This window comes from Echinops telfairi, unplaced genomic scaffold (assembly GCF_000313985.2).
Source record: "Echinops telfairi isolate 266 unplaced genomic scaffold, ASM31398v2 ScPeMD7_2291;HRSCAF=2852, whole genome shotgun sequence".
NCBI lineage: Eukaryota > Metazoa > Chordata > Mammalia > Afrosoricida > Tenrecidae > Echinops > Echinops telfairi.
Window position 1 is genome coordinate 47,697,797 of NW_022106189.1, and position 26,890 is coordinate 47,724,686.

At 60.6% G+C, this 26,890-nt stretch overlaps 5 protein-coding genes across 6 annotated transcripts in view; 2 read left to right on the forward strand and 3 right to left on the reverse strand.

Moving 5' to 3' along the window:
* The window catches only part of CDT1 (chromatin licensing and DNA replication factor 1), a 3,904-nt gene extending 3,093 nt beyond the window's left edge, over positions 1–811 (forward strand). The window contains exons 8-10 of the mRNA XM_045293605.1: positions 21–158; positions 232–433; positions 509–811. Of these exons, the coding sequence (XP_045149540.1) occupies positions 21–158; positions 232–433; positions 509–672 (504 nt within the window). The 3' untranslated portion in view covers positions 673–811. The remainder of the gene's footprint in view (positions 1–20; positions 159–231; positions 434–508) is intronic.
* Positions 812–2,806: 1,995 nt separating this feature from the next.
* On the reverse strand, positions 2,807–5,514 carry APRT (adenine phosphoribosyltransferase). Its single transcript, XM_004704501.2, has 5 exons — positions 5,396–5,514; positions 5,078–5,184; positions 3,544–3,677; positions 3,297–3,375; positions 2,807–3,187 (listed from the first exon to the last, which is right to left on the reverse strand). The coding sequence occupies exons 1-5, from the start codon at positions 5,473–5,475 to the stop codon at positions 3,045–3,047; spliced, it is 543 nt and encodes a 180-aa protein (XP_004704558.1). The 5' UTR covers positions 5,476–5,514; the 3' UTR covers positions 2,807–3,044.
* A 577-nt stretch (positions 5,515–6,091) lies between these two features.
* Positions 6,092–18,215, reverse strand: GALNS (galactosamine (N-acetyl)-6-sulfatase). Its single transcript, XM_004704500.2, has 14 exons — positions 18,029–18,215; positions 15,819–15,942; positions 15,421–15,495; positions 14,938–15,040; positions 14,702–14,845; positions 13,990–14,056; positions 13,753–13,880; positions 13,460–13,599; positions 12,928–13,031; positions 12,194–12,330; positions 11,653–11,755; positions 9,476–9,597; positions 8,972–9,089; positions 6,092–6,773 (listed from the first exon to the last, which is right to left on the reverse strand). Exons 1-14 carry the CDS (start codon positions 18,152–18,154, stop codon positions 6,687–6,689), a joined length of 1,578 nt encoding a protein of 525 aa, XP_004704557.1. The 5' UTR covers positions 18,155–18,215; the 3' UTR covers positions 6,092–6,686.
* Positions 18,216–18,466: 251 nt separating this feature from the next.
* On the forward strand, positions 18,467–22,048 carry TRAPPC2L (trafficking protein particle complex subunit 2L). Of its 2 annotated transcripts, XM_004704499.2 has the most exons (5): positions 18,467–18,547; positions 19,651–19,823; positions 20,581–20,668; positions 21,495–21,574; positions 21,842–22,048. In XM_004704499.2, the coding sequence occupies exons 1-5, from the start codon at positions 18,515–18,517 to the stop codon at positions 21,885–21,887; spliced, it is 420 nt and encodes a 139-aa protein (XP_004704556.1). In that variant the 5' UTR covers positions 18,467–18,514; the 3' UTR covers positions 21,888–22,048. The 2 variants fall into 2 exon arrangements, with proteins under 2 accessions (XP_004704556.1, XP_045149663.1); XM_045293728.1 differs by lacking the exon at positions 21,842–22,048 and having other exon boundaries at positions 20,581–20,736; positions 21,495–21,573.
* Positions 22,049–24,935: 2,887 nt separating this feature from the next.
* CBFA2T3 (CBFA2/RUNX1 partner transcriptional co-repressor 3) overlaps positions 24,936–26,890 on the reverse strand; it is a 16,850-nt gene continuing 14,895 nt past the window's right edge. Inside the window, exon 11 of the mRNA XM_004704736.1 lies at positions 24,936–25,001. Coding sequence (XP_004704793.1) covers positions 24,936–25,001 — 66 coding nt within the window. The remainder of the gene's footprint in view (positions 25,002–26,890) is intronic.

Genomic DNA, 26,890 nt, shown 5'->3' on the forward strand with positions numbered 1-26,890 from the left:
CCCCGTCGCTGTTCCCTCAGATGGAGAGAGCCTTGAGTAACCTGGCCTTGCGCACAGCACAGCCCAGCTCTCCTGGGTCCCCCAGTCCAGCCCTGCCGCCCACATCACCTGCTGCCCCCAGCGCACTGAAGGGGGTGTCACAGGCCCTGCTGGATCGGGTGAGTCCTGGGGGATGTCGGTGGGTAGGGGACTGTGGGGACCACACGCTGACCCACCCCTGTGCCCACCCAGATCCGCGCCAAGGAGGCACAGAAGCAGCTGGCGCAGATGACCCGGCGGCCAGAGCAGGAGCAGCGGCTGGAGAGGCTGGAGCGGCTGCCCGAGCTGGCCCGCGTGCTTCGAAGTATCTTTGTGTCCGAGCGGAAGCCGGCACTCCCCATGGAGGTGGCCTGCACCAAGATGGTGGGCAGCTACCGCGCCCCCATGAGCACCGGTATGGGTGGACGCCATGGCCGGGAGGGGGGCCATGGTCGCTGGGTACACCCCCACATTGCTGCCTCTGCCACAGGGGACATGGAAGAGCATCTGCAGCTGCTGGCCGAACTGCTGCCCGACTGGCTCAGCCTGCACCGTGTCCGAAACGACACCTACGTCAAACTGGACAAGGCTGCTGACCTGGCGGGTCTCACGGCCCGGCTGACCCGCCTAGCCCACACAGAGCAGAGCCTGTGAGCTGTGCCCATGCCTGGCCTGGCCCAGCTGAGTTTCCGTTCAGCACTTTGTTCCCTTCCCTCCACCCCACCCCCAGGCTCTCCTCCCCATCTGCCTCAGAGTTCGTGTGTAGTTTACATTAAACTGGTTTCCATCTGCAGAGGTGTCTTTGCTGCTGTAGGGTGTGGGTGGGGTGGGCCCCCCCTCCCCAATGGGGCTGGGCACAGGGCGGTGGAAACTGCATGCTGATGGCTGACCTCACCTGTGACCCGAGGCCTCCTCGCCTATCATGAGGCACTCTGCAGGTGGGAGGACAGGAGGGCCTGAGCTGGGTGGTAGCTCGGGTTACCTGGGGCCCCATGTGACCGCTTCAGGTGGGACGCAGACTCCCAAGATGCCATGCTGCTGGCTCAAGACACAGGCCACACAGCAGAGGCCTGGGCGCCTCAGGATGGAGCTGGCCCCATGGACCCCAACTCCAGAGCTGAAGCTGAAGCTGTTTGAACCGGTCTGAGAGGAGTTCAGTGACGGACAGAGCTCGCATTGTCTCTATGTCGTCAGGCTTACTACGGCGCTCCCAGCATCCTCCTTTGGGCATGGTCACACCCCAGGAAATGAGTCCCCATAAAAAATGTCCCAGGAGCAAAAACAAACCTTGTTTCCGTGCATGTTATTACCTCTGCAGGTCTGTCTAAATAAGGCTGGATGAACAATCGAGGAGAAAACAACAGGACTGACAGTTGGTGGGGGGACACATGGGAGAGGGGGAGGTAGGGGGAAAGGAAGTGGTGTTAACCCAGGGACAAGAGAACAAGTGAAGTGATCCAAATTGGTGGTGAGGAGGGTGTAGGAGGCCTGGTAGGGCGTGATCAAGGGTAATGTAACAGGAATTACTGAAACCCAAATGAAGGCTGAGCATGATGGTGGGACAAGAGGAAAGTCAAAGGAAATAGAGGAAAGAGCTTGGAGGGAAAGGGCATTTATAGAGATCTAAAAGGCATGTACATATTGTAAATATATTTATATATGAGGACGGGGAAATAGGTTTATGTGCATAGGTTTAGTATTAAGGTAGCAGATGGACATTGGGCCTCCACTCAAGTACTCCCTCAATGCAAGAACACTTTGTTCTATTAAACTGGCATTCCTTGATGCTCACCTTCCTGACAATCGCTGAAGACAAAGCGGGTGCATAAGCAAATGTGAAGAAAGCTGAAGGAGCCTGACTATCAAAAGATACAGGGTCTTAAAGACTTGAAGGTAAACAAGCAGCCATCTAGCTCAGAAGCAACAAAACCCACGTGGAAGTACACCAGCCTGTGTCCTGAAGGGATGTTAGCAGGCATCAAAGAACAAAAAAATCATACTGTGCATGTCGGGGAGTGTGGACCCAAGGCCCATCTGTAAGCAACTGGTCATCCCCTTACGGAAGGGTCTCGGGAGGAGATGAGCTAGTCAAGGTGCAGTGTAGCAACAATGAAAAACATACAGCTTTCCTCTAGTTCCTAAATGCCCCCCGCCCCCCGCAACTATGATGAGCCCAATTCTACCTTACAAATCTGGCTAGACCAGAGGATGTACACTGGTACAGATAGGAACTGGAAACGAAATCCAGGACGGATGATCCCTTCAGGCCTAGTGCTGAGTGGCGATACTAGGAGGGTGGGGTAGAGAGGGGTAACTGATTATAAGGATCTACATATAACCTCCCTCGTGGATGGGCAACAGAAAAGTGGGCGAAGGGAGATGTCAGTGTAAGATATGACAAAATGGTAATTTATAAATTAAGGGTTCATGAAGGAGGGAGGGGGGGAAATGAGCTGATGCCAGGAGCTTATGTGGAGCAAAAGTTTTGAGAATAATGAGGGTAATGAATGTACAAATATGCTTTATACAATTGATGTGTGTATGGATTGTGATAAGAGTTGTATGAGCCACCAATAAAATGATTAAAAGTAAAAAGTGTCCCAGGGGCCCTGTGGGAAGCCTGGGCCCAGATCATCAGACCCACCCCAACCTCCACAACCAGGTTTGAGCAAGAAGGCTGAGTTCCAGGCCCCCTGCCTGGAGCTGGATGCAGAACTACAGCTTTGGGGTACACCTGCTCACTCCCAAGTCCAGGTCCCCCTGGGTAAGGATGACAGTAGCCAGCATGTATAGCAAAGCGTCCTTTTGTCCTCTTTGTTTAGCCATAGGTATAAAGGAGGCAGTGGCAGCCCCTGCAGGCTCAGCCCCAGGGCATGGGTTCCAGGCCCAGCCAAGGGAGCAGAGGGAGGACAGCAGAAGAGATATAAAAAGTCCTAGGCTGTGGGCAGCCAGTGTCCCCTGGTGGCAGCAGCCCACAAGTCCTGGTCTGGGTTGGGGCGTGTCTGGGCTGGTCACCAGGCCGAGGGTCACTCGTACTGCAGAAGCGAGAAGAAGGGCACAGCCCCGAGCTGCTCCCGCCCCTTCAGTGAGGTCAGTTCCACCAGGGTTACACATTCCAGCACCTTGGCCTGCACCTTGTCCAATAGTTCGCAGGCCGCCCTCATGGTTCCTGTGGGGTGTGCAGCAGGTCACCGGGGCGCCCCAGCTCTGACTGTCAGTAGTCAAGGCTTGAATGGAAATCAGGGCCCCCACCCCTGGGACCAGGCCAGCCCCCTCACCACCAGTGGCCAGCAGGTCGTCCACTACCACCACCTTCTGGCCCGGCTCCAGGGCATCTCTCTGGATCTCCAGCTCAGCCTGTGGGGGGAAGCAGTGTGCTGGGTGGGCCTCCCCTTCAGGGGTCTGCCATAGGGTAGAATCCAAAGCTCCTCACCTTCCCATACTGCAGCGTGTATGAGTCCTCCCTGTATTGCAGTGTGTGTAAACCCACCTTTCCAAACTCCACTGTATATGAGGCCCCCTCACCTTCCCGTACTCCAGCGTGTATGAAGCGGATAGGGTGGGGCCTGGCAGCTTGCCTCGTTTTCGGATGAGCACGCAGCCTAGGCCGAGTTCCTGGGCCAGGGAGGGGCCGAATAAGAAGCCCCGAGAGTCCACAGCTGTGGGGAGAAGAGGCTGGAGTACTGTGGGGAACACCTGGGACCCTTGATTTTAAGGACCCCTGGCCTTGCTGTGCATGAGCCAGCAGGGCCCTGGGATTTGGGTGGAGGTGCTACGGCTGGTTCTGGGGCACTGGGCAAGCCACCTGGGGGTGCTCAGCAGAGGGTCAGCTGGGGTCTACAGCAAGTACAGGCCTTTTGTCCTTCACAGGTAGTCTGCCCAGAGAGGTGGACATGTGGTGCGGGAGCATGGAGGAGAGATCTGGTTCAGCTCGGGGTGTGGTGATAGTGGGGGGCTGCTGGCAGGAGGGAAGCCCACCAAAGGATCCTCTCTCCAGCTGCACCTGCCCTGTGTGTCTGAATTAGGGCTGGGGCCTGGGCCCTCTGCCTCGGCCCTCCTCCCGGGCTCTTCCTGCGACATCTCACCTCCCTGTACTGAAGCTCCAAACCTGCTGCCCCAAGTTGGCTCTAAACTCATGGATTTAAGTCCCTTCTGTCTCGGGGTGGGGAGGAGGCAGGGAGAGGAGGTCGAATCACCTCTGTGGGTTTCTGAGACTGAATCTTTAAAGGTGCTGAAGGCACTGTGCTTCTCCCTCTGACTGGCTGGTGACCTTGCAGTTGGCAGCCCAAGGCATAACCCACAAGGCCCCCAGGACTCCTTCTGACAGTGACCCTGTGCTGGGCTTCCTGGGCTGTGACTCTCGATGGAAAGCACACCCTGATCTTTCTCCTACGGGTCAGCTGGCAGGTCCCCTTCTGCTGACCCTGCAGCCGCCACCCAGCTGGAAACCCACGACGGGCCTGGCAGACGCTGGGCACATACAGGTGCTGGGGAAAGGTGAACTGGCTCAGCCGACTCAGCAGACCCAGGGCAGCTGCCTCACCCCGGGGGGTGGGGGCCCAGCCCTTGCGTGCAACGGGAGGGGGGTTACAACCACATGGAGGGTCATCACTGAGCCCAGGGCTGACACTGGCCGGTCCCGAAAGCCCTTAGGCCACCCTAGCAGAAAAATCTCACTGTCATGGAGTCAGTCAGTGCTTGACTCACAGCGACCTTACAGGGCAGGGTAGTAATGCCTCCCCGCCCCCCAGGGGGAGGTTTCCAAGACTGACTCTTGATTGGAGTAGAAAGCCTTAACTGCCGACCTTGCGGTTAGCAGACCCAATCACCACTATAGCAGCAGGCCCCCTAGCAGAGGGGACCATGAGGTCACGCCTCACGGGGCTCTCCCCACTCTGGACTCCAGAAGAACGGGGCAAGGAGGGGTGTCCAGCCGACTTCCCAGGGCAGGGCTGCCACCAGAGGCCCTGGAGGGCAGCCATGGGTGGACCAACGTTGGGGCACCCAGATGGGTTCTGGCCGCCACTCCTCGGACAGACGGCCTGTGCCGCGCGCTTACTGGCGATGTAGTCGATCTTGCCGCCGTGGGTCTTCTTGAGGTGGCTGGCCAGGAGGCTGATGGCGGCGCGAAAGGAGTCAGGGTCCTTCAGGAGAGGCGAAACGTCCCTGTGAACAGAGGAGGACCATCAGCAGGCTGGCGGGCTGCTGACCACGTGCCGTTCTGCGGATGGGGAAACCGAGGCTCGGGACTGCGGTGCCTTCCCCAGGGCTAGGGGCAAACGGCCGTGGGGAGAGGCTCCACGCGGGGCAGTGCCCAGAGTCTGGGCTTCGTCCATCGATCCGCTTGCGGCAGCACGTGGCCGGCGTGCGCACCCACCTGAACAGCACGCCTGGCATGGGGAAGTCTGGGAAGCTACGGATCCGCCGCGCCACCAGCTGCAGCTCCGAATCGGCCATTGCCAGGGCGGGTCCGGCTCCCAGCTTCCGAGAATCAGACTGGGCCCCGCTGACCAGCGCACGCGCAGGGTAACTCCGGGGCGGGGCGGGGCGGGGCGCAGCGCGCCTGCGCGGGCTGGCGCGTGAGGGGCGGAGCAAGAGCTCGGCCTACCGTATACTGTGGACTACAAGGTGCCGTCGATTTTAAGAGGTACCCAGTACCGGGAAGAGACGGGGACGCCCTGCGGCCGATGAAATACAGCCTCTGTACTCAGGAAGGCGGCCCGGACAGGCTAGAAGGCAAGCTCTCTGTTCCCAGCGGTTTGCTTGTCCTGGCCTCTGCCAGAGTCCCTTGGGAAAGCTGGGAGCCCCGCCTCCTTCTTGTGCCTCCCCAACTAACCCTGAGGCCTAGGTGTGCTGCCGGCCATCCGCCCTTGTAGTGGGAAGCCCTCCGGGTGTGGCAGAGGTGAAGGTGGGTTCAGATGGGGTGCCCCACAGAACGGAGCCCAGGGCCCAGGTGCTTGGGAAGGGGTTTGGGGGCAGTGTGAGCTCCCCTTTGGCTCAGGGGACAGGTTGGTATAAGTCCCAAAGCCCAATAAATCGCACTTAAAAAAAATACAGCACAACAGAGCAGAAATGCCTCAAAGGTTTCTTCATGATTCCCCTTGACATCTCCAGCCCTACACTCAGCCTCTCCTCAGGGGCCCGGGGAGCAGGCTGGGCACGGGGTGTGGCCTGCTGGGTGGGGACCTGCCTTCTCCTCCTGTGTGGGCGTGGGGGGAAAGGGTAGGTCAGGAAATCGAGGGGCGTGGGGGGAAAGGGTAGGTCAGGAAATCGAGGGCAGCAGGGGACAGGAGCCAAGGGTCTGAACACGGCAGTGCGCCTCAGCTTGGGCTGAGGACCAGTTTGGCTTGGCCCTGCCGGTGCTGGGAAGGGGGCTTGCTTGGAGGAGGCCAGCCTGAGACATTGTGCGGCCACGTGGACAGAGGGGTCCTGTGCTCAGGGGGTCACAGGGCAGTGGTCATTGTCACCACCAGGCTTGGCAGCAGCCTGGGGGCCCAAGTTGGGGCTGCAGGGTCAGGCTGCTTCTTGGGCCAGGTCCCGAAGGCTCCAGTCTCATCAGTCCTCTGACAACCATGGGGACCCCCTCAGGTCAGGTGCCCAGGGCAGGGCTGCTACACTCAAGGGACAGGGCCATCTCACCCTGGGCACTGGCCTTGGGGCTGCAGGCGCTAATGGGGCCAGGAGCACTTCTCAGGGGCAGACTCCGGGACTGGCAGACACTTCCCCAGCCTTTCGCAGCCTGGTGGCGCCCAGTTCTGTGAGATGAGAAATCAGAACAGGGTCTCATCCCAGAAGCTGACAAAGGGCAGAAGTTCCCCTGCAGTCCCCCCCCACCCTCCATGGTCCGGGCCTCCACCCCCCACCCATGATCCAGGCTTCTACCCCTAACCTGCACCTGGGGGTTCCATGCCTGGGGTTTCCATGCCCTGGGCTTCCACCCTCAACCTTCTAGACCTGGGGCCTCTACCCCCACCCTCCATGATCTGGGCCTCCACCCCTAACCTTCTGCACCTGGGGCCTCCATGTCCTGGGCTTCCACCCTCAACCTTCTACACCTGGGGCCTCCACCCCGCCCCCCACCTCCATGATCCAGGCCTCTACCGCTATCTTTCTACCTGGGGCCTCCACCACCCACCCCACCCCCAGGGCTTCTAAGTTGCACTGACAGCTGTGTGGGGACACTTCCTGTCCCCACCAGGCCCGCCCCAGGTGGCGGTTCCGAGTGGGTGGTGCGGGGCTGGTGAGGGGGAACAAGCCCAGGGCCAAGGGCTTCAGGTGAGGGTGGCCCACTGCGCAGCAGCATCCAGGCTCAGCTGTGCAGGGAAGAATAGTGCAGCCCAGGCACCCAGAAAGTCCTCAAGCCACAGAATCCCTTCCAGGCCTTAGCTGGACTCTTGCTCCTCGGGGCCAGGGCCTTCCCCAGGAAGGTGACCCCGTCCTCCCTCCCGAGGATGCCAGAGTCCACGGCGGCACCACATGCGGAGTAGAGCGGCATTTGGGCAGGCCTTCCTTCTCAGGCACCTTGGAGGGTCTGGACTGCCAGCCTTGTGGCCAGTAGGAGAAGGCATCACTGTACGGGCTGCCAGGGACCCCAGAGTGTGGCAGAGCTGGCCCCAGGAGCCCCCAGTGACAGGTGCAGTGGGGCCTGGCCAGGACTCAAGGGTGGCATGTGAGGTGTCCTAGGGGCCTGGGGACCAGCTCTCAGAGGGGGCGGGGCTCAGCTGCCCTCTTCCGGGTTCCAGGCTGCTGGCAGGTGGCAGTTCCTCCTGTGCCTAGCAGATGGCGCTGTCCCCAGCAGTGACAGTCATTTCCTGTGCCTGGATCCTCTGGGGCAGCTTGTTAGGCAGGGCGTGCACAAGGGGGCAATGTCACAGTGACAAGACTAGGCTCGGGAGGTGCCAGACACCCACCACTGGCTGGAAGGGGTGCTGGGCTGTCCTGCAGCAGCTACAGCCACCCAGCCGTCCTGCCTCCTGGGACATACCCCCCCACCATCAGCAGAGCACTCTCCTTAGGGGACAAGGAGTCCCTGGGGCCTCAGTTGTTACAGGACAAGCCCGTGTGACACCAGCAGCAGTGGCTCTGCACTCGAGCTCAGCTTTGGGGTCTCAAGTCCCTGAAAATGCCATCTTTATATGCCATCACCCCCTCGGAACTCAGCCCAGCTCACCCACCACACAGGCAGCTGGCGGGCTGGACACAGGACAGAGGGTGCTGCCTGTCCTTGATCGTTGTCTTGGTTCTGGTGGACATGAACATGGGCCCCCAGGGCTCCAGCACCCACAGCCAGCTGGGCTCCAGTGACAGGTGTTGGTTGAGGTCCGTGGCTGCCGTGCAGCCGTTCCCAATGGCAAAGCACGGTCTGGTGTGTTCCCACCCGAGACCACAGCCACTGCCACACTGCCAGCGCCTGGACTTCGGGTAACCGGTAGAGATGGTCTGACCCCACTCACTGCCACCAGAAGGCGCAGTCTGCTGTGTCCCGATGGCCAGCCACGGGGCCAACACATGCCTGGTGAGCAGCACACCTGCTGCAAGTGCGATGTCCCCCAACACACCCCACATCCTGCCTTAGGGCCCACTGAGCCAGGTACAGAGAGAGGGGCCCTGTTCTGCTCTGGATGGTGATGGCCACACCAGGCGCCAGCACCCCACCTGCCCTTGGGGATCCCCTTCTCCCAGTGGAAACCCCACCTGCTCTTGGAGTCTGAAAAGGCCTGCCTGCCCACTCAACAGCTGGCTGCCATGAGCCTTGGAGTCCTAGCCCACCTGCACCTACATCTGTACCTGCAGAGGTGGTCGTGGGCCCCTCTAGAGCCAGCCCCTGAAGGGAAGGGCCCCTTGCCCCACCCGGTGGGGCTTCGCCTCAGTGCTTGCTGGGGCAGAGCTGGAGTCCCGGGCCGAGGAGGAGGGGCCTGGTCATGTGGCCTCCCTTGCTGGGGCGCCCACTCACCATCACGGCGGGGTTGCACACGTTGAGCTGGGGCTGCCCGGGCACCAGGCCATCCTGGTGCTGCTGCACAGCCGGGCTGATCCGCTGGAGAGCAGCCTCGTACTCAGCGCTGTCAAACCTGAAAGGAGGGGGCATGCTCCGTTAGACCCCAGCAGGGGCGGGGGCACGCTCCATCAAACCCCAGCAGCAGGCAGGGGGCACGCTCCGTCAGACCGCAGTAGCAAGGTAGGCCTGCACTGACACCCTGCATCTGGAGGGGGCGGGGTGAGCAGGTGGATGAGGGCACCGAGAGATGGGAGAACCTTCCCGGGGGAAGGAGGTATGGGATGGCCCCCTCGGTGGTCCGTCCTGTTGTGCAGGGCAGCCCAAGAGTGACAGGGACTCAGGTGTGGCTGGCTGGCCAGGGGGTGGGGCTCCTCCCGCCTCCCCTCCCTGCAGCCCTCAGGTTCCCAGGAGAAATCAGCCGGCCAAATGGAAACCGCAGAGGCCCCCAGGCCAGCTCACCTGAGCGGGTATCGCTCCCCAGGGTCTCGTCCCAGGTGAAATAGCAGTGGCAGTGACGTGTGCTCCTGCTGGGTGTGGGTGGTGACCCCTGAGACGTTCTGCCCCGGGCAGAAGTTGATGCCCTGTGTGGGGGGTATACCCTTAGCCTGGGGACCTGGTCCTGGCCCATCCGTCTTCCGCTTGGTGCAGGTAAGTAGCGTCCGTTAGTCAGTCTCACACCTTGACTGCTGCCAGTTTAGAAAAGGGGTGCTCATGCCGACACCTCAGTTTATCTGCCCAGAGGGGGAGCTCACCGTGCTCCTTCCAAGCCTGCAGACAGGCACTGCTGCCCCCAAGAGACTAGACGGTCAACAGGGAAGGATCCCCAGGCGCCCCAGGGCTCAGAGGCAATGGAGACTCTGAGGGCTTTATGGGACCCGAGAGTAAGCTGCTCAGGGAGAGACCAAGGAGCCAGGACAGAAGCTCACCAGCCTCTGGAAGCCCTGGGCCCAGGACCCTGCTGTGGTTTCCGGGCAGCGGCCTCTGGTGTGCATGAGTGGACCTTTGCAGGTGGTGCAGGGTCTCGGCTCAGTGACTCTCTATGGCCAGGAGCCCACCAGGACCTCAGTGTCCATCACTTGACAGCTGCCCCCTGGGGCTGCTGGCCCTCCAAGGGGACCCACTGTAGGTCGGCCCACCCCAGGGGGGAACTTTGGGGTAAGAACCAAGACAAGGGTGACCTGCTGGCCAGGAGAACTGGACCTGACAGATGACATCACACCGGGTGCACCCCATCCTACCCAAGAAACCAGACAGAAAACCTATTATATTTTGGATGCAAAATAATTAAGTGACTTAGGAAGGTCCTGCTGATCGGCAAGGGCGCCCCTCCAAGTGCTGGGGAGCTGACTGCTGGCCGTCCAGGGACAGAGTGGCAGTGCAGCTGCCCCAAGGCAGAGATGCTCCCAGAAGGCTGTGGGCTGGTTGGGGGGGGAGCTCAGCAGGCTAGGCTCTAGCTCACTGTTTACACTGTGCACCCTTAGTGCCCTCTGCAGTCTGCCCCACTGGGAGTGTGTGCTAATGGGGGTCTCTCTCCACCTCAGCACAGGTGCCTGATGGCTGGACAGCCCTCTCTGGTGAGCAGCCCCCCACCTGAGTCTGGCTTGGTGAGGGTTGCCCCCTCAGGGCAGTCCTGAGAATGGCAGTAGTGTGGAGGGAAACCAGCCAGGCATGGGCCAGGGGCTGCCCTGAAGGCCTGCAGGACCCCGAGCATGGGGAGGCGGTGAGGAGGACATGGGGCCAGCTGAGCTGGCACACACTGAGTGGACATGGTCCTCCTGGACTGCTTGCCCACTTCTGCAGCCTGGGGGCCAGGGGAGCCTGTGCATCAGAGTGGGTGGGCTGATGGGCCTGGATGCAGGGCCCTTCCCCAGGAGCAGCCACCTGGCCGGCGGCTGAGTGGGGTCCTGGGCAAGGCCTCCTGGGCCCCCTGCCCTGGAGTCCATGGTCACTAAATTTATGATTCCCATCAGCTGGCCCAGATTGTTCTACCGTGTAGCTGTTGGATAGCTTCTCCTCCCACTTAAAGCTAGATTAGCAAGGTTTCCATGTATCTAAACATCCAAAGGTTTGCAGTGAGGATGGGGTGTCTGCATAGATCTGGTGGGCGGGGGGCAGTGAGGATGGGGTGTCTGCATAGATCTGGTGGGCGGGGGGCAGTGAGGATGGGGTGTCTGCATAGATCTGGTTGGGGGGCAGTGAGGATGTCTGCATAGATCTGGTTGGGGGGCAGTGAGGATGGCAGGCAATGCAAGCAGGAGGGAACTCAGCTGGGACCTTCGACCTTGCAGTGGGTTCACTGCGGTCCCTGCCTGGGATGGGAAGCAATCATAGGAGGGGCATGGACACACAACCCCCCACTTCCAACTCCAGGCCCACACCACAATGACCACATTCTTGGGTGGCTGATGCTGCAGGCCCTGCCTCCAGCTGGAAGGGGGAAGGGAGGGGTGAGGTGGGGCTCACCTCCCGGGATAGCCTGGCTCACACCATCTTGAGGACTGGGGCCACCACGGCACCCAGGTGGCCCCCAACGTCCTCGCTGCTAGCCCAGCCTGGCTTGCGGCCAGGCTCCTCCTGCTCATCGTGAGGTGCCAGGGGGCCACTCCAGGAAGGAGGGTCTCCAGGGCCATCCTTACCTTTTTGAACTCCTCCCAGGAGTTGGTCCAGGTCCAGAAGTGAGCCTTGTACTGGCCCACGGTGGCTGCCATCAGCTCGTTGCCACGGTAATGGAAGATGGGCCTGTCAGGAGGGGCCTCGATGATACAGGGGCCTGGTGTGCACGCCCAGTGGCCAGCCGCACACCTGTAACTGCTGACCTGCTAGACACCCAGCCCCCACTGTGCAGACCCTCATTTGGCCCGGAAGGGACGACTTCTCTTATGGGGAAGGAGCTGTGGGGTGTGGCCCAGCAGCTGGGAAGGCTGGCGGGGAGGGTGCAGGGGTAGGCATGGGCCCTCCAGACCAGGCCCCCAGTCTGCCTGTCTGTTCCAGCGCATTCGTGTCCCTCTGTGGAGCGTCATGCAGATGGAGAGGCTCAGTTGGGGCGCTGGGCCGCAGGCCCCCACTGGGCCCAGGCTCTTGGTGCAGAAAGGGTGGCAGCAGGGAGCCCAGGGAACCTGAGGCCAGGGAGGCTGGGACAGGGGCCATCGGTGCTAGGTGGGCATCGGCAGCACTGACCTGTCAATGAGCTGGCCCTGCAGGAGGACAGGGACCAGGTCCAGGCCATCAATCTCCCTGTCTCCGGGGGGCTGCAGGCCAGCGAGGGACAGGCTGGTGGTGAAGAGGTCCATCAGGCTGCCCACCTGGTGGCTCACCTGGAAGGGACCGGGCACGAACACCTCCAGCATCCACCTCCCACACACGGTGGGTCTGCACCCAGAGGGGAGGCGCCCCACCCTTACACACCCTGAGCTGGGCAGCGGCCTCTGCTGACTTGGCCCAGCCTAGTCCCCACACCGACGACCCCTCTGGCTGCTGGGCCAGTGGGCTCCCGAATGGGGCCCGGCACTGGCACAAAGGCCACGTGAGTGGGCCCAGCACCGGACAGAGGCCTTGCCGAGGATGTGAAGTGGTCTTTGAACTGGCCCTGCCTTGGTCAGCACTGCCAGGTCGGCCATGGTGCAGAGGGGCCTGAGCTCTCGATGTGCACGTTCCCCGCATGTGGGGACTGTGGGCCCTGTGGGTCTGGGCTGACTCGTGCACTCCCATGTCCAGGGAGGGGCACTGCTGAGTGTCCCTGTGGCAGGTGGGTGTTGGGGGGTGGATCCTGGGGGCCATTCCTGATCACACAGCAGCTAAAGGCACTGCCAGGTCTCACAGGAAAGCAGCTGGCCAGCTCTGCGTTCTCTGTCAGCTGCTCGGACCTGCAGCTGACCACTGGTGCCCTAGAGAGACCCTGATCATCCCCTTACCTGTCCCATGGGCACGTGCCCAGGCCACCACGCGATTGCCGGCTCCCTCACACCCCCTTCGAAGGTGGTCTGCTTCCCACACAGGAAGGGGCCATTACTGCCTGCTGCAGGGACAGGTGCTGGTCAGTGGTGGCTGCTGTGGACGCACTGATCATCACACAGGAACTGGACTTGGGGTGAGGCCATGGGGCTTTGGTCTCAGACACAGGTGAAGGGGCCCAGCTCTGTCTCTAGACCCCGTGGGTCAGACCAAGGCCGAGGCCAGGGTGGGAGGGTTAGGATCCAGTGATAAGCAGAGAGGAAAGGGTGGGCTTCATAGGGGGGCGTGTGCCCATGCCCCAGCCCCCTATGTACCTGAGCCCTTCCTCTTCTTTCCATTTCTATGCAGACAGGCCCTGGGCTCCCCATGGTGTCTCTGTGCCTGCCTCCTTGGTCCTGCCCACGATGCCCCTCAAAGGGCCTTCCTGGTCCCCTGGTCTCCTGCATCCCTGTGCCTGACCCTCCCCACACCACCCCTGGGGACCCTGCATGCCTTGCTGGGGGGCAGAGACGAGGGCCGCTCCGTTGTCGGACGTGAAGAAGACGAAGGTGCTCTCGGCTATGTGCAGGCCCCGGAGCAGCTGCAGGATCTGCCCCACGCTGTCATCCACCTCTCGCACCGCGTCCCCATAGCTGCGGGCCCCATCAGGTGAGGCAAGGGCACCCCATGATCACTGCCTTCCACTGCCGGGTGGCTCCCAGCCGTCCTCCGGGGACGGGCATGGCTAACCCAGCGGGCAGCTCCCAGCTGTCTCCAGGGAAAGGGAAGACCGCACTATGACTCACCGCCCTCGCCGGCTGGTGCCCAGGAAAGGCCTGGAGGCGTACACGGGCGCGTGCGTGGCATCGATGGCCCAGTAGAGGAAGAAGGGCCGCTGCTGGGACTGCTGCCTCTTGATAAAGTCCAGAGCTTCCTGGGGGACAGCAGGCCCCTCAGCCCGGCAGTCCCCACTCCCTGCCTGCCCACGGCCCCCACCCTGGGACTGCTGCCCTTGGCTCCCCACAACCCGCAGGCCCCACTACCTGCAGGTATATCTGGGTGAGGTTGGCCTCCCCGGTTTTCAGGTTAATGGGGAACTCCTCATAAAATCTGAAAGCAGAGGGCACCATCATCCAGAGCAAGCCCCTCACCTCCACCTTGCCACATCCCCAAGGCCCCCAGGAGCCAGGCTGGAGTCCCGTTGCCACCACGGCCCCGTCCACACAGCAAGTCAGGTGCAACAATACTGGCTCAGCCAGGAGGAGCAGTGGCTGCCAGGCGGGGCCTGAGGGCGACAGCTCAGGGTGCAGAGCTGCTTCTGGGGGACACTGCTCTAAACTGGGTGGAGTCTGTGCAAGACGTGGACCTGCTGGGACCCGAGCAGCAGGGAGCTACCACTTTTACCCCAGAGAGTGGGCACAGATGCTGCCGCAGCTCAGCGCTGGAGCGACCTACCAGCATGCCCAGCCGGGGTCCGCCTGGGGCCCACTTTAGTCTGTCACCTACAGCAGCTCTTTCTGACCCGTCAGCCTGGCCAAGACTGAGGGAGCCCAGGCTTTTGGGGGTTCTCCACATGCAGAGAATACAGTTGAGAGTAGGGCTGGAGATTGGTGGGGGTGGGGGTAGGGGAGAAGCTCAGCTAGTGTGCTCACTGGCAGGGTCTCAGGGGTGGATTAGCTACACGGTCTCCCACCCCCTACCATGCACAGGGGTGTGCTCACCCAAGGCCAAGCTGGTGTGTGTGTGGGCGCTTACCTGCCTACCATCTCCCAATCTCTGAACACCGGGATGTTGGGCTTGGCCTTGTTGTCATAAGGTCCGAAGTGACAGTTGGGGGAGCCAAACCACTCGTCAAAGCCGTGCTTCAGAGGGTGGAACAGAGGCTGGTGGCCCAGGTGCCTAGGGACAAGGTGTGCAGTGTGTCCGGGTCTCACAGCAACCCTGTGGTCCCCTGTGGTTGGTGGGGGCAATGCTGTAGACAGCGCACTCACCATTTGCCCACGATCTTGGTGGCATAGCTGGCCTCCTTCAGGAGCTGTGGCAGCAGGCGCTCTGAGGCCGGGATGCCCCCCACCATGTCCTGGGGTGTATACCCTGTGGGGAGGAAGGAGGGTGAGGCTGGGGTTTGCGGTGAGCATGGTGGGTAGCAGGCATGACCTTGGTGCGGCGCTGTTGGGGTGGCAATGGGTGGGGGCTCCCTCTACCTGGGCTTCCTCTGTCTCCCTCCTTCCTCCAAGGCCCCCTCAAGCCTCACTTCTGCACCTGCGGGCTCCCCAGCACACCCGCTCTCTGTCTCCATCAGTCTCTGGGAGACGCAGGGGCAGCACCCAGGGCTCAGGGAGCAGGCCTGGCAGAGGCTGAAGCTGTGGCCAAGCTGCACCGCGTGCTGACAGGAGCCACATCTGGCCACACGAGTCCCGCTGTGCTCACCGCGCCCTCCCCTCCCCGCTCCTGGGCCCCTTGGGCTTGCGCACCGTTTCGGGCGTGCGCGTTGGTGGTGTAGAAGCCATTCCGGATGGGCAGGCGTCCTGTGAGCAGAGCCGCTCTGGCTGTGTGGGCATGACAGAAACGCACGTAGGGAAGGCACAGAAGGGCAAAGGCTGGGATGCCAGTCTGTGGTGGGGCCATGTCTGTGCCCTCGGCCACAGAGTAGCCCTGGAATAGAGCTGCCCCCTTGACCCCAAGGCTGTGACCCCCACAGACAGACTGCCCCATCTTTCTTCCATGGAGCTGCTGATGGGCTCAATTTGCCGCCACCACCACCCCCAACCCCCATTAGCCACTGGACGCTTAACCCAGTGTGCCACCAGGGCAGGAGGGGCCTCGATGCCAGAGGCCCCACCCAGCCTGGGGCCGGGCGTGCATGACTTACAAGGCGAGCACAGGGGGTTAGCCGAGTAGAAGCTCGGGAACAGCATTCCTTCCGCAGCCATGCGATCCAGATTTGGGGTCTCTCTGGAAGGTTCCCCATTGACCCCCAGGTCACCCCAGCCCATCTGCAGGAAGAGCATACAGGGAGAGCAGGATGAGAGTCCTTGGGGGGGAGGGCAGGCCAGCTGGTTGAGATCAAGGCCCCGGCTCTGCCAGCTCAGCGGTTTCTGCAAGTCCTCCCTAAGCTACCTCCGCCCCACCTGTGAACTGTGATCCCGTGCTGCCTCTCCGTGCACAGGCTTTTTCAGGATGAAGCTAGTCCTCACGAGTGGGGCGCAGAGAAAATGGTGCCATGGCTGTGGGGGTCCCGCTGGCTAGCAGTCCCTTGTAATGCCAGTCGCCATGTGAGCGACCACCCCTTGCCTAGGTGTCCTATACCTGAGGTAAGTGTGAACTTGAGCCCCACGGAGACTGGCACGTGCACATTTGCTGCAGTGTGGGTGTGGGACGAGCCCCTGAGTAAACCAGGTATAGGTGAGGGGCACCTGCCTTGTATGTATACAAACACACACGAATATGCCTGCATGATGAAGCGTCAGAAAAGTTCCTGGGAAAAGGTATGGAGAGACCATGGGATATCCCCAGGAGCTCTGGGAAGGCCTGTGCATGCAGTGCAGTGCAGTGCAGTACCCTGCTGCAGCCACAGCCCACGAGCCAGTGCAGAAAGAAGGGCTTGCTCACGGCCCTCAAGCCTGTTGCCACTCCCAGCAACCCTGTCGGGCAGCGGTTCCCCACCTCCCTAATGCCGAGGCCCTTTAATACAGTTCCTCACACGGCAGTGACCCCCGCGTGTGGGCGTATCTGCATGTGGGCGGACCTGCCTGGAGATGGATAGAGGAGCAGTGTCTCGGTTCCTAAGACCATCAGAAATATGGTCTTAGGTGACCTCTGTGAAAGGGTTGTTTGACCCCCAAAGGGGTGGCGACCCACAGGTTGAGAACCGCTGCTGTAGTCAGACTGACAACTGCCCTTGAGGGTTTCCAAGACTGTACCTCTACACGGGACAGAAAATCTGTCTTCCTCCTGTGGAGCGGCTGGTGGTTTTGAGCTACTGTCTTTGCAGTGAGCAGCCCAACGCATAACCTGTGTCACCAGCATAATCTCTGTGCCACCTGATCGGGACAAGGCAGACGCACAAGGATTCACCTGTATTCATGAGGGCTGGACTGTTTCCACAGCCAATAGACCCCAGCACGAGTCAGTGTCCCACACACGCTAAGTGTGGAACGTGTGTGTTATGTACATAGATGCTTCCAACAGATGACCCTGCCTATCACAACCGTTTGAACTGCCAAAGGCATAGAGAAGAGATGGTCACCCAGGTGGAGGGGGGCACAGATGACATCATTGCCTAGGCCCTATGGGCCCCCCAGGTTCTGCAGGGGCCACGTTGGGTTACCTGTTTTCTTCCCAGAAAAGCGTGCAGTTGGTGAAGTTACATGTGGGCCCCTGACGTGTGTCTGTATGTGTCCCGCTCCCACTGGCAGGTGGGCTTTTTATCTGTAATTCTCTATTTTTCAAAGCTTTCGTTCCTTTTAGGTTTTTTTACAGCATGTACTCCCCTCATTTGCATTTATTTTTAAATAAAAAGTCCAGGTGTAGGGACAAAGGGCAGGTCTGCAGCTAGAGGATGGGGAGTGTGAGAGGAGGAGCCATTACTTGTAACCTGGCTGAGACGGAGATTGCTACCTTCAGGAACAGGCTGGGCGGCCATTCCCCTAGCTCCACAGAAGAGTGGAACTAGGCTTGCTCGTCCCTGCGCCCACTTCTGCCCGTGCCTACAGTGCACTAATTTCATTGTCTCCATTTGTTGAAGAGGGGCCAGGGGTCAGACCAGCCTGAGGAAAGACTCAGCCCAGACCCCTAGGGCTGCCCCTGCCAGGTGTGGGGCCTCCCTGCTGGGGGAAGATAAGGCCTTTGACCCCAGGGGCTGAAAAGCTGATCCAGGTGAGCTGGTTTCAGGTAATGCGTAGGGGAGGCACCTGGCCCGGATCGGTCAGCCTTGCGCTCTTTCCTGGCCGCCACACCCGAGGGGAGAGGGGTGCCACGCGGCCCTTCCTTTCCCCCAGGGAGGCTCAGACCTTCCTGGGCTGCGGGACAGGCGCCCGCGCGGAGGTCCCTACCCCGGCCCGCCGCCCTTCCCGGACTCACATCATCCATGAGCATGAGTACGATGTTGGGGGGCTGCGGGAGGCCCACCGCCCCCAGCTTCGCGGCGCTCAGCAACAGCAGCCGCCACCACCACCACCACCTGGTCGCCGTAGCAACCGCCGCCATAGCAACTAGGTCTGGGGCCGAGGAGCCGGGACTCCGACAGAAGAGAGCAAGCTCGCCAGCCACTGTTGAGGCCTCCGGGGCGGGGCCACGTGACGGGGGGCGGGGCCATGGCGGGAGGGCGGAGCCACGGCGGCGGGGCGAGCGCCCGCGAATCGAGTGAGCAAGAGGTGGCCACGTGACAGGAAAGGCGGGGCCTCAGCGGCGGGGCGGGCCCGGCCTGGGTAGGCCCTGAGAGAAGGCGGGGCTGCAACGTAATGGACGGGGCGTGGCCTGAGGCCGACTAGTAGCCGGAAAGCGGGGCCCAGGGCGGCCGCGTGACTGGCGGGTGGCGTCACGTGACGCAGCCGCCGGCCTCGCAAGATGGCGGTGTGCATCGCTGTGATCGCCAAGGAGGTGGGTACCGCGCCCGGTGGGCGAGGGGCCGCCGTGTCTCCTGCTCCGGCCCCGCGCTCACTAGACTGGCCGGCCTGCGGACCCCCGCCCCCACGAGCTCCGTTCTTCGTGTTTCTCCGCTATCCTCCTCTCTGCTTGTGGCGGGTTCCTTAAGAAACGGACCCCAAACGAGAAACGGGCCAGAGCAGGCCGTCGCCCAGCTGAGGCGCTCAGGGAGCGTCCTGCAGCTGTGCCTGCCGCCCGCAGGACCCCAGCCTCCTCCTGAGCTCGGAACTCGCCCCCGCGGGCGCCCCTCAAGCACCACGCTCCCTGCCTTCCCTCCGCTAGTCGGCTGGGGCCCCGGGAGGGCCTGTGACCCCTGCGCCTCACTCATCCAGCACCCAGTCTGTAAACGCGCCCAACGCCGCCCTCTGGCTAGTAGGCACTGCGTCCTCACCCTCTCCAGAGTCTTTTCTGGGTGCTGCGCTGCACGGGGAGCTGCCCTCTTGGCGTTCCTACCGGGACCTTCTTCCAGGCCCAAGGAGGAGGTGGGCTCCTGGCAACTAGCTGTGGTCCACGTGGCTCCTCCGCCCTCACTATTTATAGTTCATTCGATGCCCTTCCAGACTATCAGCCCCAAGGTTTGGTGACCTGGTCACCATAATCCGTGGCGCTGGGTGCCTGACAGGCTGTGAAGGTTGTGGCATGCCCCCATGTAAGCAAGGGACAATGCGGCGGGCTGGCGATGACAAGAGGTTTAGTAGATCTGGGGGCAGTAGGTGAGGCGTTGGGGAATTTGCAGCAACAGGCAGATGTGCGCTCTGGGGCAGCCACCCCCCCACTGATGGGAGAGGGGGCAGAGGTGAAGTGGGCTCTGGAAAGGTGAAGTGCCATTATGTGGTTCGAGTCAGCTAGTGGCAGGAAGCCCCTCTGCAGACAGGACTATCCTTCGGTGGAGGTAGGCTCCGGTCCCCGGAAGCAGATGTTCACCTTGGCTTGGCGACCTAAGCAGCTGCTTTAGAGAAAGCACACTCCCAGGTGCCCAGTGTGTGTATATGGGTGTGTCCACCCCGATGCCCAGAGGGTTTTTTCCCCACCTCAGGGACCCTCGTCCTTTCTTGCAGAATTACCCCCTCTACATCCGAAGCATCCCCACTGAGAACGAGCTGAAGTTCCACTACATGGTGCACACCTCGCTGGACGTGGTGGACGAGAAGATTTCAGCGCTGGGGAAGGCCCTAGTGGATCAGAGGGAGCTCTACCTGGGCCTGCTTTACCCCACCGAGGACCACAAGGTGTATCCGCTCCAGCTGGACGGGGCTCCGCTCCCTGAGCCTCTGTGTCTGCGCTTCCCCAGCAGATGCAGCCCTGTCTTTGGTTCTGATAACCTTGGCATGCTGTTCATAATCCCTGGGCAAAAAAGGTGAGGGGTTTCAGCTAGCCAGGAAGTTAGGATCACTCAGGGGAAGGGGAAGGCTGGCAGGCCTTCCTCTCAGTTGGAAGGGTTATTTGGGAGGAGGGAGCCTGGCTTATCTGGAGAGTTGAGTTCACGGGAGCATACAGCATTCACTCAAGGACTCTCCCAGGCTGGCTCCTACTCGTTCTCCCTGCAGGGAGTGTTTGCTTAGGGCCTCCACCTTGAGCAATGCCTTTCACCCCTGTAGGCAGATCCAGCCCTGACTGTCCTCTGGCCACTTCCTAGCCAACTCCCACAGAGTTCCCAGTGGGCTTTCTGCAGGACCTTGTGCAAATGCAGGTGTTGCCGTTAAAAGATTCAGGGCCAAGGCCAATGCAGGAATGTGATAAGGCCCACACAGACTGAGAGTCTGGGGAGGCAGCCCCCAGTGTGACTTGAAGGGGCTTTCTGCCTGCCCAGGAAATGTCCCGGACTACACCCTATGGCCCTCTGCAGGCCCTCTGTGGAGGGAGCCTCCACAGGGAGCCATGGGTAGCTGGGCCTCCCAGCCGCACAGTCCTCATGTGCCCGTTGTGGGTCTCAGTTACCCTCCCAGCAGACCCTGCACCTAAAGCATGTTCCCTAACCAGATGCTCAGCTACGGCTACGTGACCAACTCCAAGGTGAAGTTTGTGATGGTGGTGGACTCATCGAACACGGCGCTGAGGGACAACGAGATCCGCAGCGTAAGCGCAGGCGGGGTTTTCCCCGTTCCTTCTTTTCTGCTGCGCCAGCTCTGCCTTTAAAACTCAAGGTCAGGATCGAGTTGGGGAGGGGGGGGCGAGTCGGCCTCTAGAGGCTGAATTGGGCTGGCTGCCCAATTGGTGGTGGGCTGCCGGTGGTGGGTGAGTTGGGCTTCCTAGTTTCATGCCCCCCTCTCTGCTGAGGTTTATGGAGCCTTGGTGGCACTGTAGGCTAGGTATAAGGCTGTGGACTGCAAGGTCCATAGTTCAAACCCACCAACTCTCCCCAGGGAGATAGACTAGATTGGTTCTTGGAAAGATGTACCGTCACAGAAACTTTGTAGAAGGGCGATCTGAGTCGAAGTTGACTGGGTGGTAGGGGCTTGGTTTGGGTTGGTGGCCCAGCAGTGATGCGTGTGACTGCTACTGCACATAGATTTCCAGCCAGCAGCTGCTCCAGGGAAACTCCTGCAGTGCTTCCTAAAGATTCCCACCCACTGCTGGGATCCTGACGTGCAGCTGCCCTCTAAGTCCCCGTGAAATGGCTTCCCAGAGCTTCCGAGACTATAGGTCTTGACGGAAGCAGACAGCCTCAGCCTTCTCCCTTGGGGCAGCTGGTGGGTTTGAACCACTGACCTTGCTGTTAGCAGTGCAGCACTTCACCCACAGCCTTACCAGAGACCCTTCTAAAGCCGCAGGTGGGACACCTTGTTGGGTCGTTGTGTGTCAGAACCGCCTTGCCTTGACCAAGACGCCGGGTGTGGGGGACTGTTCTAGGCCCCGAGCAGTGTGTGCACGGCATTGAGAGCGACATTGGGTCTCTTCCTAGATGTTCCGGAAGCTGCATAATTCCTACACCGACGTCATGTGCAACCCCTTCTACAACCCTGGGGACCGCATTCACTCCAGGTGGGCATTGGGCAGGTATGGGGCAGGGCCACCCACCAGGTGTCCTAAGGGCAGCCAGCTGGGACCTGGGCAACTACAGATCCAGGTGGGGTCCTGGCACAGGGATAGGGGTGCAGGTGGGAAGGGGCTGTCAGCCACTGTCTCCCACCCCTCTGCCAATTGGGCTCCTGAGCTTGGCTGTTAAGATTTCGCAATCCAGGTGTCTCCCCAGTGACCTAAAACCAGCCCAGCTGGACCGTGTACACCGCCCGTGCCCCCACCCCACAGGGCCTTCGACAGCACCGTGACGTCCATGATGACACAGGTCTGCTGAGCAAGGCCGCAGCAGCTGGACACTGCAGCGTGAGCCGCGGAGGCACCCGCATAGTGGTTTGTGAACAACAGTGGCGTCTGTGTATCACAAGGCGCAGCGGCAATTGTCCCTGCAGATGTGCGGCCTCTGCACCGAGGCACTAAATGTTTTCGGAAGCCCCACCGAGCCTTTTCCTTCCGTGTCGCCGAGGGAGGAGCAGAGGCTGGGCCTGCACAGCCAGCCCGGGGCATGTCAGGAGCCCACTCAACCTGGGAGGGAGGAGGAGGCCTGCTGTCCCATGCTTTTACAAGTCACTCGAGCTTAACGGTTTGGGCTTTGGTGCACACACACCTTTGTTTTCTTTCAAACAAGTTTATGGCCCCAGACCACCCCCTGCCCCAGCCCAGGGCTTGCCGTCCCCCCTCCCTACCCCTCAGTACCTCTGTGTGTGTGGACCAGTTGTCTTCTTACCTCAGCGATGGGTGGTGGTTCTTGGGGAGCTCCAGCACCCCTCCACCTCTGCCCCCACAAAGCCCTGCCTCGTCTACAGTAAGTCTCCTGCCTGAGCCCACAGCCCTCTGCTCAGTCCTCCAGTGAATAAGTGAGACCTATAAGAGACTTCCACCCCATCCCCCAGAGAACCAAGAACGGCAGAGTGAGGGTTGGAGGGACCCCAGGTCCTCGCCGGACCTCCATCTACCCTGGGTGTGCTGACACTTATGCCCAGCAGTGCTCCAGCCAGCACCCCTCCCCACTTTCTGATGACATCTTCAAAATGTGCCACCTTCCAAGCCTGTGCCATCCCTTCTCCAAGGTCTACACCTGGTTGTGGACAGCACCCACCGGCCCCGGGCACTGGAGGTGGCATCCTTGTAGACAAGGAGCCCTTCCGCCCATGCCCACCTCACGGAACAATGGCTGATACTCAGGACCCTCGAAGCCACAGGGCATTTCTGGGGCCCCTAAGAACATTGCCTTTGATGTGTCCCCAATAGCCCCGCAGTGCAGGAGAAGACAACCCCCCATTATCCCAGTATCCCATATCCGCTTGTCTGCCTGCTATCCACCTCCCCTACAAGGCCAGAGGCTAGTGGTCTCCCATTGTGGCAAGGACCCTTGTGGAAGGGCAGGACCACGTGATGGTCAAGTTCACTTTATTCCAAGGAACCAACATTAATGAATGTACCATTGCCCACAGGCCACTTACTGGGCAGGACACCAGAGGGAAGACCAGTGGGCATGGCTCAGCCGCCACATGGCACCCAGGCTGGGCCGAGAACGGAGAGGCGGTGGGCCCCGAGTCCCAAGACCCCATCCCAGGCACACAGCCCAAGAGCCTGCTCCAGCTTCCTTAGGGGAGTTGTTGGGGATGGATCCATCAACTGGTCCCCCCACACCCTGGAATACTATGCACCCCTGAAGAAAACAGAACAGCCCGACAGCTCAACAGGCGGATTTGAAAGATACATGCTCCGAAAAGTGGGTCAATCTCATAAGCACTGCATGAGACCATGATCATAGAAGGGAAACTCAAGTGAAATGGTTTTCACACCCAAAAAAGTGGACTTTGATGGTTATGGGGAGATGGGAGGGGAAGGGGAGGTCATAGAGAATAAACAGGACACTCGACACAGGATAGAGACATGCACACACAGGTGCACACACAAGTGGGATTGGCAGTGATGTGAGCCTCGGGAGATGGGGATGGGTGAGTGGGTGCTGCCTGGCAGGACCCTGTGTCCAGATGAGGGGCAGGGGTGCTCCAGTGTGAACCCGGCATGGATGGGCTCTGCTGAGTGGAAGCAAAAGGAACAGGCAGGATGTGAGATGGAAGTCTCTGGAACTTCGGGGACACAGTGCAGGCCAGAGTACAGCTCTCCTGGGTCTCCCACTGCCAGCAGGCTTGTGACCAGCAGTCCCCCCGCCCCAGTGTGTGTGGTGTGGGGACCGTGAGAATGGGCAGGAATCGAGTTCAGGAGGAAGGGAATTCTCATGTGCAGACTTCATCTCCAGCTCTCTGGGTCCTGGGAGGATTATGGGGTAGACTGAAGCCAGGCAGCCCAGGGACACCTCTCACTTGGACACCTCAGGAGGTGACCCCTGAAGACAGGAGAAGGCAGGCCCCACTCTAGTCTGTCTGGCCAGGGAAGGTGCTCACCTCAACAGCAGCTGGTCAGAGGCCAGGCCGGTGTGCAAGAGGCTCCACACAGGTCCTGGAAAGTGTCCACCAAGACTGGCACTGGTTGGCCAGGTTGCCCACAGTATCTACAGCAGCACTGCACCGCCCCAGGAGGTGCTGGGCAGAGGCTGCCCCCTAGACAGTCTGCAGTCAGGTCCTAGTTGGTTCAGGGAAGCAGCTGAGGCTGGGTGGCCCTGAGGATGCCAGTGGGTGGACAGAATGACCTGGGGTGAGTCCGGTGCATGGGTTGGTTTAGAGGCTTACTAGCTGGCTCATAGGGACAGTTCAGCTGCGGCTGGGTTGGGGATGTGGGGAGGTACAGGGCAAGGGCAGAGGCTCACCTCAACCTGGCCAAGGAAGGGCCCTACCCAGGCTTCAGGGGCCGCTGGCCCAGGGGGGCAACCCGCCCAGCCCCATCCCTCTCAAAGCTGCCCTGTTTGGTGTACTGTGCAGGGACCAGGGCAGGCAGGATATGCAGAAGCCTGTCCTGCAACCGGGGAGGGCGGGGGAGGCTGCAGGCTTCCTCTGACCAGACCCTCGCCAGGGCTCGGGCTCTCTGGGGATTGAGCCCCAACCACCCGGCCCGCTGGCAGAGTCAGATGGCAGCCAACCGGCTTGCCTTGGGCCTGGCTCCCTCCAGCCTCCTCCCCGGAAAGAGGCATCGCGCCCGCCCGCGGGCTCTGGTCAGATTTCTGTCTGTTTTATTTGGCAAACACCTCTTCCTCCTCAGGAGTATCATTATTTGGACCTCTGCAGAGACTATATACATTCACATTAACGTACAATACGGACACAGGGCCTCTCGGCAGGGGGCCTCCCGGAACCCAGTTCAGTAGCTGCGGGCCACCCTTCCCCCTATTGCACTCTCGGGGGTCGCTGACACCCGGGGCTCACTCCTTCGTCTCCTCCTTGAGATCGCTGAAGGCGGCGAGTGGGGGGCTGGGGGCGAGGACGCGCTGCGGGAGGGGAGGTCAGCCGCTGCCCGGGCAGCTGGAGGGAAGGCCAGGGTTATGTACAGAACGGAGGAGAGGCCGGCCGGCCGCCGGGCTGCTGGTTCTGGTTTCCGGCGGAGGTGTGGCCCGCCTCAGGGCGGGGCAGAGGTAGAGGAGGAGCCACCGGACTGGTCGTTGCAGGTCCCAGCTCCGCCGCCTGCTTGGGAAAGCCTCCAGAATCCCGACGTGAGGTGGTCACAGTTCCCGGAACAACGTGGCGTGTGCTCTCTGGGAGGGGCACGTCAGCACTTGTGACTTCACACGTGGGCAAAGCAAATGTGATGGGAATTCAGAGGGCGAGACCCCGACGCACACACAGACTCACTCGTGAGCACACAGACATGGACGTGCATGAGCGTGTGTGCACAAGATGTGTGCACAGACACACGTGGACGCACAGATGCCACCGCTCCTCCAACTTCACCCAGCAACAGGGCAGCCAAGAGAATGATTCTTGTTGGGCCAGTGCCTCTGGGACCCCAATATCCCAGCACCCCCAAAACGAAAGCCCAAGAGACCGACGTCCAAACCAGGGCCCGAGGGGGCAGAGCAGTGGAGAGAATACTTTGGCAGCGACCAAAGGTCTTGCACTTTGACTTCTTGGTTTGTTTGGGGGTTTCCTTTGGAAAGAGGTGTGTCCGGCATCCTTGGCGGCTAGCTAGCAAGGTAGATACAGGTATGCTTCCGTCACTTTCTTTTTTAAAATATCTGCATTTTCTTTTTTGGGATTTTCTTTTTTTAACTTAAAGCCAAAGAGTTGTTCATATTCAAGAAAAGGAGAAAATACACCAAAGCAAACAATCGCTTTTTCATCTGACTTTGCAATCCTTCCCCCGGGCTCTGTGTCCGTGGCCCGGCATGCTGAGAGAGGCAAGACAGCAATCCTTCCCCCGGCCGCCGGGCTCTGTGTCCATGGCCCGGCATGCTGAGAGAGGAAGACAGCGCGGGTCTTCAGCTAGAAGAGTTCTCGTTCCCCTTTTCACTGGGAGGGGAAACACATGGAAAGTTTTCTTTGTCCATTTGTGAGTCAGGTTTGTTTGTTTTCGTCAATAGAATAAAATTTAAAAAACCAATTTTTTTGTCTTTTGTGTTTTTTGTGCTGAAAATATAAGCTACCAAACAATTGGATTGTTTTCATTAAAAAGTGTGTGAAATTCACAAAGTGAAAAATAAATGAGAGAGAAAGAAGAAAAAGGACAGAGAAAGAGAATCAGAGAGGCAGAGCGGAAGAGGGAGAGGGGTTCAGGCTAGTCACTAAGGCGCCCCCACCCCCAGGGGGCCATCAGCACCATTGCCCCAAGCCCACAGAGGGTTCTGATACTGAGTGGTTAAGAGGTCGTAGACGGAGCAGTCAGGTTATGGGAGAGGCAGTCAAGTCTCAAGTCATCGAAGGAGCAGTCTGGTTGTAGAAGGAGCAGGCAGGTAGTAGACTGGGCAGTCAGGTTGTAGAAGGGACAGTCAGGTCTGAGACTGAGGAGTCAGGTCCTAGAAGGGGCAGTCGGGCTGTAGAAGGAGCAGGCAGGTAGTAGGCTGAGCAGGCAGGTAGCTGAGGCTAGTGCATGGACCCGGCTCCCCTGGCTCCCTTAGCTTTTGGAGAGAACTGTAGCAGCAGAGACTCCAACAGTCAGGCTCCTGGGGCCAGCCATCTGGGGCGCCGTGTCTGGCTGGCCAGGCAGGGTCAGTAGGGCCCACGTCTGTGGGTTGGGCACCAGAGTCCAGGAGGGTCAGTGAGGTCCTGCGTCCAGGGGGCTGGGGGAGCCCGGATGGGAGGGCCCCACAGAGCAGGCTTCACTAGGGCTGGCAGAGCCCAGAGGCAGGGAGGGGCCCAGGCCTGTGGCGTCCTCCGGCTGCCC